Source organism: Hippocampus zosterae, chromosome 2 (genome assembly GCF_025434085.1).
Source record: "Hippocampus zosterae strain Florida chromosome 2, ASM2543408v3, whole genome shotgun sequence".
Taxonomy (NCBI): domain Eukaryota; kingdom Metazoa; phylum Chordata; class Actinopteri; order Syngnathiformes; family Syngnathidae; genus Hippocampus; species Hippocampus zosterae.
The window spans coordinates 33,079,657-33,091,787 of NC_067452.1; the positions used below are offsets into that span (position 1 = coordinate 33,079,657).

The 12,131-nt window shown below is 45.1% G+C and overlaps 1 protein-coding gene across 2 annotated transcripts in view; it reads right to left on the reverse strand.

Moving 5' to 3' along the window:
- Positions 1 to 12,131, reverse strand: part of samd11 (sterile alpha motif domain containing 11) — a 59,824-nt gene that overhangs the window by 23,483 nt on the left and 24,210 nt on the right. For both annotated transcript variants that reach the window (XM_052059733.1, XM_052059734.1), the window contains exons 4-5: positions 10,662 to 10,771; positions 1,091 to 1,183 (exon numbers count right to left, since the gene is read on the reverse strand). In XM_052059733.1, the coding sequence (XP_051915693.1) occupies positions 1,091 to 1,183; positions 10,662 to 10,771 (203 nt within the window). The remainder of the gene's footprint in view (positions 1 to 1,090; positions 1,184 to 10,661; positions 10,772 to 12,131) is intronic.

The following is a 12,131-nucleotide window of genomic DNA, read 5'->3' on the forward strand; positions in this document are numbered from 1 at the left end:
TACATCAGACAAGCCAGTGAATATGTGCAAATGCATGAACTGTATGCATGTTGCTGATGTGCAGTATTTCCAGGGATGGGCTTGGATGTACGGTAAGGCGCCCTGGGTTTTGCCTGCTCTATAATGCATCAGTCAGGAAGTCTTCTTCGGGAGCCGAGAGGGAAAAGCCTGTTGGCTGCGTCGGGCGCCCAGTTCCACGCCACATAAGAGAAATATGAATAATAGACGATGGTGACTGGATTGCTGCACTATCGCCAAAGGTATTCCTGTCAATCCATGATTCATCATGCACTCGTATCATGTTATGGGAAAATAGAAAATGTGAACTGAAGATTTAGTATCTCGCAACGATGCGAAATAATAAAATGGATTAATTCTGGCCTGATTATGTTGCCCCAACTTTTACGCAAGGACATTTCTTCTCAATCAAATCTTGAATTCAGTTTCTTGGGCTTTGCTCTAATCGAGGGATTCCTCAAATTGGTGCGCAAGCGCTTTGTGACACGATGCAACACAATAAAAGTATGAAATGGGGGTCCGCTGTCATAATTACACATTTACATCTATTTAAACATGAGCATTTTTTCTGTATTATTTAATTTCAGCGATTAAAGGTGATGCCTTTATTGGCTGTAGATTGGCTTCTTTTTTTTTTTTTTTTTTAAGGATCTCTTTGGAGATGGGATGCGCCATCTGTGTCGGGCGGATTTAAGGGGGGGTGCGCGGATTACAAAGTGCGAGAAAAGCGCTATTCTAAAAGCGTTCAAACAACACATTTTCTCAGCATAATTTTAACTAAGTCAACATTGCCTCTTTACTGATTCTTCCCCTCCTGTCTTTCTCTCATTAAAAGCTGAAGATGAACTTCATGCGCGCATGTGACAAAAGCAGTCGATAAATGTCAGTTATGAGGAATTTAAAAAAAAATTAAATGCAATGGCACCCTAATAATGCCATGTCTTGTGCAGTCTCAGAGTTCAAATCAGTCAAGTCGAGTCTAAAGTGTAAAATTGACGACTCCAGTCTGACTCGACTGAAATGTTGTGTCTTTGAGTCCTCCACCTCGGATGAATGGAATACTGGCTCTTACCTTTGGGGGATACGCTGCGGGACTTCTTACTGTTCGAGGGGGAGTTGCTGCTGCTGTTGGGAGAAAAGCTTCTCCTCTTTCCAAGAAGGTCATCTGTAAACATACAGACACAAAGAGAAATGAATGCAAACGAAGGGTAAAAAAAAAATACTGATTGTCTTCCTGAACGAATGATTGCTGGGAAATTAGTTACTAATACTAATTAGATACTAAAATTTCCAATTGACAGCGCGCGTCGTTTTCCGATTGTGTATGACTGGTACTACACGTTAAGGCATAAGAGAATTATTCTCATCTTTAAGTTCCTTGATTTCCACCACACGACATTTGGTGAGACATGTCTTGGAATCGTGATTATTGACTCCATGTTTACTCGATGTCAAGGTCCGCTAAGCACACATTGCTCTTGTTTTGGTTCTGAATGTGGCAATGTGAGTCTTCTGCTGCTCAATGCAGGGACGGGATCTATTGTAGAGGGATGGCAGGGCTGTTAGCCACACAAAATCCTTTACCTTTTAATTATTATTATTATTATTATTATTTTATAAGCGTGTAATATATTCTGCATATGAAAAAAAGATAATTGCTTCACCTGTCTTTACCTTCACTGATGAATTGGTTGTAGCATGTTAATAACCCTTTCAAGGACAGCGGTAACTACAGTGGACAGTTTACCATGTGATCAGGTTACAGAGTGCATGAAAGGGTTAAGTAAATTAAAGGCGAAGATGATCCAAATTGCCATCGCGTCCTTTTTTTGGCGATTTTTCCATGTGTGGCCTTTGAAAGAAAAAAATGGGGGCGCATCTGCTACTAGCTATTTCCATTTCCATCAGCCCACTTGATGCCAGTATATTAGTTTGTGACCAACGCAAATCCGAATCTCTTATTAAAACGGCCTCTCATTTGTTCCTCTCGTCCACATCCGAGTTCCTCCTTGTGAACAAATACGTTTCTTCGCCTTTCCTCATCTTGTGTACAATCACAGCACCCCCTACCGCTGCCTCCTCCTCCTCCTCACCCTCTCCTCCCGTTCTCATGCGTTCCTTCCTTCCAGCCCCGCCGTCTCACCTCCACCCAATCAAACACACCTCAAATCAATACGGGCCTAATCACGGAGGGAGGAGATGCAGACCGCGTCGCAGGAATGGAAAAGATGTTTGTCATCTCTCTTGCCGTCTGTTCTTTTTTTTTTCCCGGCACACCTCGCCTTTTGTCAGACTCTGTCAGACAAACCACAGCAGCAACTGCTTCCTCTGTTTTTTTTGTGGGTTTTTTTTTTTTTGCCGTTTTCCTGCCGTCTCTTCACTGAGGGTATTTTTAGGGATGGGGAGGAGCATTTTTTTTTTTCCCGACAAAGAGAATGGCCTTTCCGTCTCCTCTTTAACACAGCAATGCTTATCATTTGTCGATGAAAAACAATGAACAACAAAAACAATAGCCATTCTTTGTAAGAGTTTGTAGACTTCTGTCAGGGGCTCAGGCCTTGTTCAAAGAAAACACTTACATTTTATTCTGAGAGTTTTGGTGTATTTTTGGAAAACTGCCTCCACAGTGAAAATTTTGTCTCTGAGTGGAGACGGAAAAGATTGAACATTCTGGTGGGGCTCCACCACTTTTCTCTTGTTTTGTCAACTTTATTTCCAATACTTTGCTGTCAGGCCATAAGAATTATTTACAGAAATGACCTTAAGGCTACAGAGTGGTCAACAAAGTTAGCTAGGGGGTTACAGTCCCAAATGGTGGTAAAGTTTAGCTTGGCAAGATCGAGACTTAATTAGAGTCCCAAAGGGCATACAGGCTGACAGGAATTGCGGATAATATTAAAACGCCAGCGGGAAGTGGTTTATATGTCCACTAAGTGGACATTTCAAGAGAAAAGTTGCCGTCGGGTCATCTCAAAGTTAAAACGCATTGGAAGAGTTCCGCCATCAACTTGCTAAACGTTTGTCATTCCGTTACTTTTGAAATGCAGTACCGAGTGTGATCAGCAGTTACTTCCATAACTTCACTTGTCGATTATTAAAAATCTGCTTTTGCACACCGGGTGGGCAAGCAGTTGGTGCACCACCATGTGATATGAGCATGGTATGCAAATGGCAGTGCCTTTAGGCATGAAGTGGGAAGGAAAAAAAAAAACTTCCATTTATAATCCCTTGTTTGATGTTGTTGAAGAGATTCAAAAGCATTACCACCCGAAAAACCATTAGAGGGAGGAAGATGTTAATGAGGATGGATAGACACACACATGCACACATACACATGAAGGGTGCTTCTCAATGACCTGTCCCCCCACCCCCCTTCATTTTCCATCCCAATGTTCTTTTATTTCCCCCCCACTTGTCCCTTGTTCGAAAAAAAACCCTACTTCTCCTAATCCAGAATCGGCGACAATCCCCATTAGCTGAAGCCTCCATTCCACCTTCAGAAAATGCAAAGAGCGTGCTTCCACCCACGCTCGGAGGCACTCGCTTATGATCAAACACACATCCCGGAGTCGTCTCTCGAGCTGACCTCACTAAAGACACGCCGTCTCCAGAGCTGGGCGCCCGAGGGCCAGAGATTTGAGGGCGGCAAGCTTTTAAAGCCAATTAAATGGGGCTTCTTAGAGGACTGATGCTCCCTTTTAATGCCCAGCCCTGAGCAGTGCTAGCGCCTGTGCAAGCCGTTTACAAACTTACAGTCAAGTTTGCTACCCGGGGCCCTTCCCGATCACATGCTTGTTATGTTATGTTGCGCACTGCTGTGGGGGTGGTGATTATTATTTGATCATCGGTGTGGTGAGTTTAAAACTTGTGGCGATCTGGGTTGTAGCAAACAACACGACTAAATTCATCACCATTATGAGAGCGTATCCAGTGATACTACAGAAAGCTGTATGGGGACCGGGAGTGTTCTCTTCTTAGCCCACTTCACGTCAGTCTACCTTTTATTTCTCTTTATCCAACCAGTTGAGGCAGATGGCACCCCACATCCTCACCTCACCTATCCCTTGACTTCAGTAGAAGTCGTTGAGGCTCTTCCACCAGTCTCTGTCCTCCACTGCTCTTTGGGACTCGGCCAGGCCCAATCCTGTCCATTCTTGGATGTTGTCCTCCCATCTCTTTTTCTGTCTTCCCCTTTTTCGGGTTTCCTCTGACCGTGCCTTGCAGGATGGTCTTAGCGAGTCCAGATGAGCGGGATGTGTGACCATACCAGATGGATCTGTTTAAATGTTTTGAGTTCGGCCTTCACTGATTGCTCAAGTGTTGGACTTGTTTACTACGGTTTGGAATGTTCTAGTATTGAAATGTTTCAATTGTCCAATGTTGCGAGGGTACCAACTTGGCAAAACTTTTGGCACGGCAACTGAAGCAACTTGAAATTCCCAGAACACTTTCTGTCTGACATCAAAATCCAAAATGCACCTTTTCTAAAACAAAGCGTGTCTTCCATTTGTAAAAAAAAAACAAAAACAGCCATGTGCCAAGAAGAAGGAACACAGTACACTGGATGTCCTCCATTGTTGTCCTTTGTTTGCTGTCGGGAAATTGTTGGCAGGTGTCACTCTGTTACGGGCCACTGCTTATGCTGACGCAGCCATTCTGCCAAGACGCCCCGAGCCGGAGACGCGAGCCATCAGATCAGAGTTTACCGGCGTAAACTGCACGACAGCACGTTGACGGTCCCGAGACTTGCGTCGTAAAACCGTTCAATAACTTGTCATTTGGCTGCATGCAAACCCAACTGAATCTTCCGCCCTGTAATAGCCATCAGAAACATGTCCAAATGCCGCGATGTGTTAACCTTGCAAGTTAACCGCCTTTAGAAGCGCAATTCATCCAACTGAGAGGAAAAACAGATGAGCTCAAGACCGAGAGGAAAAAAAAAGCGGGATCTAAACCACTCTTTCATGTGACACCATCAGGGCGAACCATCAAGCAAGGCAGCATTCCTTGCTCTCTCCTTCTCTCTCTCTCTCCAGTCCAATTTCCTCTCCTCCCTCCTCTCTCCATCGCAGGGAGCGTGGTGACAGCTCAGACAGCCAGACTCCTTAATTCCTCTCTTACTCCGTTAATCTGTCATCTTTATCAGGCCAGCAAGGGGGGGAGGAGGTGGGTGGCGAGGGGGGGAGGGGGCCGCGTGAGGAAAGGCGGGGTGACAGGCGGGGACGCGGGGTGGGCCGCCAGCCGCAGCCCCCCCCCCAATCAATCTTCACATTACAGCTGACAGAATGGTGCTAATAACTTATTGATCCCCCCCCCACACACCCACCTTCCGTGCACTGGGGTCTCCGCCGGCCCTGAAAGCGTCAGCATTGATTGGCTTACGGGCCGATGCAGCTGGGGCGAGGGAATGGGCGGGGGCAATCGTGGTGGCTGATAGAGAAGGGGGGGGAGCGACGTGAGGGCACTTGGGCTCGTGCCGAGGGAGGATGCGCAACTGCCAACATGCAAAGTACGCGCGGCAATACAGTTGGGCCCGCGTGCTTGTCTTTCTCCGGCGGGAGGCGGAGGAAATTGAACGAAGTGGAGCTCAAGAAGAATTATGGGCTGCATGCGGACAAAATGTGTCGCAAACCGCTAAGTCATCTGGTGCACAGGTGGCCGCGTGCGTTTAAGAAGTTTCCGGAAGCCGTAACTTAGCGCATTTAGATTAGCGAAACGCTGCGGCAAACACGGAAGAAGCCATTAACAAGTAATTATTTGGTCTCTGTTGGTAGCTACATTCGATTATTCTCGGATTTTAAGTGGTCCCACATAATTTGGATAGCAGGCTGCGTTCAGAATGCAAATTACGGATAGAATGCGTATGATCAAAACTGATTCATCGAGGCCTGAAGGTAACTTTTAATTACTAAACTAAAAAAAAATATATATATATTAAAATTAACGTGCATCTTTGTTCCTCGTCAAACCTCGGGTTGACTGTTCATACTTCATCTTACAGCACCTGTTGCTCAGCAACACTACTCCATATGAATAATCAAAACAATGATTCTTAAAGGTTAGGATTTTTTTTTTAAAGCATCCTCACATGATTGAAGATTAGTTGATAAAATTTGCGGGACTGTGGGACTTTGGCTCATCTAAAAAAGTTCATTCGAATCATCTCACAAAGGCGCTACTTTGATTTGCATTCAAATAAAATGTGGACCATCATCCCCTCAGGCAGCACAGTGACCAAGTGGTCGGTATGTTTGCCTCACAGCTCTGAGAGTTGAAGTTGGAAACTCTGCTTCAGCGTTCCTTGTCCATCCATGTGCTTGCTTAAGGTATTCCAGCTTCCTCCCATTCTTCCAAAAGCCCGTTAGGCTCTGTGAAGACACTTCATTGTCTATAGGGGTGAACTTCACTGTGAATGCTTGTTTGTCTCGATGTGTCCCGCAAGTGGCTTGTGACCAGTCCTGAGTTTATCCTGACTTTTGCCCTCCGTCAGCTGCAATAGGCTCAACCTCACCCGTGACCCTATGGGTTATTAAAAAAAAAAAAATCACCCACCACCCCCCTATTCCAAACTATTGTTTCAGTTATTTGAACAAACCCTCCAACGGTGGCATGGCTCTACCGCAAAGAAAGACCTCTCAGAAACACATTTTCGATTATTTACCACCCATACTACTTCCTTGTCTCTACATCATAGCATGAGACACCCAAAAGCATTTTCTTTGTTTCATAGAACCCTTTAAAAGGTATCACATCAGTAAAACTTAAAAGGCAACTTGCACTCACTACCTGCCTGCGAAAAAAAATGAAATCCCTTCCCTAAACATGTTGTGTTCCAGATTCTCATGCAAGTAAAAAAACAAAAGAGGCACTTAAAACACCCTGGGGAAGATGCTCTCACACACACACGCACACACACACACACACACACACACCAACAAGTTGTAACTGCCTGGGGAGTCTGTGCGGAGGGAGAGTAGGAGGAGGAGGCGGTCCAAAAAACACCTTATCTGCCTGTTTGAGTCTCCGGTCTGACCACAGCGCCACAGTTTACAGTCTCCACAGGCCGCCAGACTCTCAGCAACGGCGCCCGTGGTCCCCCCCCCCCCTCCTACCCCTCCACCCCCCCCCCCAGCCCCCACTTCCCTTCCTCCATCCCCTCATCCCCACATCCCCCCCCCATCGCCGCTCAGAGACCCTCTGAATAGCCGCCGGCTGGGGAGCGAGAGCGCGAACGAGGGAGGGAAGGAGGGAGGGATAGAAAGGAGAAGAGAAGGCGGGAGGCAGCCTTCCTGTCTGTCCCTCAGATTTAATTAACGGCCTGCTCCGGCACAGAGACGACCTCCTTTCCTCTCCGCGCGCACGCTCACACGCACACACACACACACACACACACACACACACAGGCGGCGCTGTCCGCCACCATAGCTGCCGCCGGCTCTCCCCCGAAGCCGCCAGCACACTCATTCATCTCTCTTTCCTCTGTCTCACTAATTCCAAATGTTTCTTCCATCACGGCGTCTCTCTCCTGCGAGCGTTCTCTTCTTCTGCCTCATCTACTTCCTGTTTTTGTTTGCGCACACTGTCATTCCGCAATTCTGCATAAAGTTGCAACGTTGACAGAGGAAAGAAGAGAGAAAAGACTGGAAGAGAGACAAGTTAAATAATCCCCGGCTCTAAAAGTTATACAGACACCCGCGCGCGTATTTAGACATCAATCCTAACCTGTGTTGATTTTACGTGGGCACGCATTGCGTGTAGCTAGCCGCTATTTCGTGTGTAACAGTGTGCTCGTGAATGTGTGTGTTGCGTCTAATTTCACTGGCAGACAGAATTACAGGCACTGATCGGATTGGACCTGTTTACAGACACGGACCGCGGCGCGCGGGCAGCCTGTTAAATCGCGCTTTAATGCTCAAACGGGCAGATTTTCAGGTCCCGGACCCCCTCTGGAGAAGGCAAACTGTGGTCAGCCCCTCTTTCGTCAGCGGCCGCCCAATGCACCTCCATATATCCGCCCATTGTGTCTTCCTTCATTAGCGCAACTACTCAACACTGATTTGTCGCGGAAAGAGGATGATTAAGATTGCGGTGAAAATCCATTCCTAAATTGGGTGTAAGATGCTACCCGTCTAGTGGTGGCGCCCTTGTACCCACAATGCATGGCTCTGACAGGTACCGTATGGGCAATTAATCCTGGAGACAAAAGATGAACAAACAGAGCGCGGGGGAATGGAGGTGTTGGATCTGAGCTTATTTGCCACTTGCTGTGCTAATGGCTAATAGGATGAGAAAAAGGCAGGGTCGCTCCGAGGGCAAGTTTAGGGTGCTACCCACAAAGCTGCATTGTACATGCGGAATAAAAAACATGCGGGCTGCGGCTGCTGTCCTGAAAGACATCGGTCCTATAAAACAGTCTCTAGGCCTTCAAGTCAAGTAATCCACAGCTCTCAAACTTCACACACACCCAAGTGCCACTGGACGCGAATCTTTGGCTTTACTATTTGCATACAGTCAAAGTACAGCATAGGCACCCACTATGACGTTATTTCATTAAATTTCATTTAATGTGTGCATATTTATATATTTACATATTAAGATTTCATTGTGTCAAGTATTTTATAAGAATTGTGACTCTTTAGCACGTTGGCCTCATGGTGCAGAGGTCATTGGTTCAAATCCAGGTCCGGCTTCACTGTGTGGAGTTTGCATGTTCTCCGCCGTGCTTGTGTGGGTTTCCTCAGGGTACTCCAATTTCTTCCCACATTCCAAAAACATTCACACTAAGTAGACTGGGCACTTGAAATTGCTCATTGGTGTGACTGTGGATGGTTGTTCATCGATGTGTGCCCTGCGCTTGACTGGCGACCAGTTCAGGGTAAATCGCTGCCAACCGCCCAACGACAGCTGGGATAGGCTCCACCACACCCGCGACCCTCGTGAGGACAAGCGGTTCGCAAAATGGATTGATGGATGAATATATTATTGAATACATGATTAAAATCGGATTAGCAAACAATTAAATCTATTGGAATAAAACAAATATGCCTTTTTGTGTGTGTGTGTGTGTGTGTATATATATATATATATATATATATATATATAAATTCATAAAATAATTAATGTCTTGAATTAATTATTTCCTAAATTGAAGAAATAAATGAAAAATCTGAAATGAAATGAAAAAAAATAAAAACAATGAGATAATAATGGGCCGCCCCATTATTATCTAGTTTACGCCGGTAAACTCTGATCTGATGGCTCGCGTCTCCGGCTCGGGGCGTCTTGGCAAAATGGCTGCGTCAGCATAAGCGGTGGCCCGTAACAGAGTGACACCTGCCAACAATTTCCCGACAGCAAACAAAGGACAACAATGGAGGACATCCAGTGTACTGTGTTCGTTCTTCTTGGCACATGGCCTGTTTTTTTTTTTTTTTTTTTTTTTACAAATGGAAGACACGCTTCGTTTTAGAAAAGGTCCATTTTGGATTTTGATGTCGGACAGAGGGCGGCCCGGTAGTCCAGTGGTTAGCACGTCGGCTTCACAGTGCAGAGGTACCGGGTTCGATTCCAGCTCCGGCCTCCCTGTGTGGAGTTTGCATGTCCTCCCCGGGCCTACGTGGGTTTTCTCCGGGTGCTCCGGTTTCCTCCCACATTCCAAAAATATGCATGACAGGCTGATTGAACACTCTAAATTGTCCCTAGGTGTGAGTGTGAGCGTGGATGGTTGTTCGTCTATGTGTGCCCTGCGATTGGCTGGCAACCGATTCAGGGTGTCCCCCGCCTACTGCCCGGAGACAGCTGGGATGGGCTCCAGCACCCCCCGCGACCCTAGTGGGGATCAAGCGGTTAGGAAGATGAATGAATGAGATAATAATGATCACATCTATTTATGTCATTGACTACAATCATATTATAATTTATGGTCTTAAATTGAATTTCATATCACTAGTTTTATTTGAGAATTTTCTATAGTCATTACTATTCATTTTCAACTTGAGCAAGCAAACTTCGAGTTAAGTGTGTTGGACTTTCCTCTCACGTTAGTGAACCAGGCTATCGTTTGTGGAATCGCTAATGCTTTTGCTAAGTGGTGCGCATGTAACAACGAATGAAAAAGATGTGCTTTTTGTGTATTTAGCTGACACACTAAGCACAAATATGTCATTTTTAATGGTCCGAGTGGCATAAAACACCCAAACACACCATGATAATAGCTGATTAGTGAGGTCGTTTTACCATCCATATGTCTTTAATGGCGGCACAATATCCTCACACGGGCTCCTTGACAAATAGCTGCGATTAAAAGCTGTCTGCGTTTCGTCTGTAAGATCCTAGCTTAGCACAAAAGCCTCAGCTCACATGATTGTTTGGATTAAGAACAAACAAAGCTATTTATTTGCAGGTAATTTGAAATGGGGGTTTTAACCCCAAAATAAATCCCCACTTGCTGTACGGAATGTAGAAAGAACGTTGAGTAAAAGAGACAAGAGAGCGAACTTCAGGAAGAAGTAATAAGCCTATGGCAAAATCCCCCAATCGCACGCATTAGAGTCAAATAAAATAATACTTGCCAAGAATCTACCAGCGTTAGCCGCACAACGTGCCCCGCCCTTACGCACACGCAACATCACTGGAGGTCCTACCTGCGTGTCCCGGACTGGCATTGTGGTCGGAGGCTGACTGGCCCTCGGGCATGCCATGCTGTCTGCTGTGGTGCAGGTTCGAGATGATTGTAGAGAGGTCACTGTCACGACTGACGCACGCACACAGGAGAAGAAGACAAGAGAAATAAACAAAACCGTTAAGCACTTCCAAACAGAAATCCCCAAATCCAAACCGGTGTGACATCAACCTTTTTTTTTTTTTTAACACTCTACTTACAACAGAAAGGCTCCTTATAGACCGTACTACAGTATTTCCAAACTCAGCAGCTACAGGTGGCTGCGTCGTTGTGGACTGGCTCTGAGCTCTGATGTGTGTCACACACTCTGACAGACTACACTGCAACCACCAGCTTTTGTCTATTTTCCAACATTTTCACAACCTTTAACTCATTCACTCCCAAAGACGTTTTTAAACGTCTTTTCAGAGCCAGTCCAGAATTGGCTGGTACTGAATGAGTTAAGTACCGCCAAGTTTAACAGCCTCATTGATTATCCGGCTTCTGAGACAGATGCTGCTATACCATATGTTTGAAGGCAACATTAAAAATTGCACAAATATTAAAGGTACACATCGCCCCGCGTTTCAAGATGCGCGTCGTACCACATTGTGCAACATCCTGGGGAGCACCGAGTTATTACTGGAAGTCATGTAGGGTCGGGCCGAATTATGAGCAAGAAGAAGAGACAGAGGTCTCCATGACAATAAAATTCCAGTAAAAGATGTTGTTCCCGGGGAGCAGGGTGACTATATGCCTGGAAGTACTTCATTTGTATGTGTTGCTGCTCCGTGCGTTAAAACTAGCAAAGATTTGAAGGTTCGTTATTAGCATAAGATCTCGTCTGATTTCAATTAGCATATCAGTTGTATTTCGCATTATATGCTAGCATTAAGCTAGTGGACTTTGAGTGGATGAAACTATATGGTTTGGTTGAATATTTTACGGGTTGAAAATACAATGTTTAATTCTTTTTTTGATTCATGCGTCAGTCTTACAGTCAAGTTCAAGGGTGATTAAAAAAAAAACACCAACTTGAAGCTTTGCTTTGATTACTGTGCCTCTTCGTTGAAGACCTTTGTGAGCAAGAGAGTGAAACAAGCCAAAGAAATTTAAGTGTGTTTTAATAAGTTCAAATGTGTTTAATGCATATGGGAGGTGTAGATTTTTTTTTAATCATATGGTCGCTCTAAATGCAGGATTTCCAACTATTGCAAGTAGCTCTGGAACATATTTTATATCACCGACAGCGTCTTACTGTTGTGCTAGACTTTTTTTATTATTTTACAATCGCTGATTTTTTTCTTTTACATCTAAAACAAAAAACTAAATGTTTGTGTGAAAGTGGCTCTCACTGTTATTTATCAAACTACGAGGTTTTGTAATGAGCTAAAACGGGCCTGTTAAATCTGAATTAGAAATTGTCAATTTCTCACATAAGAATAATCAACAA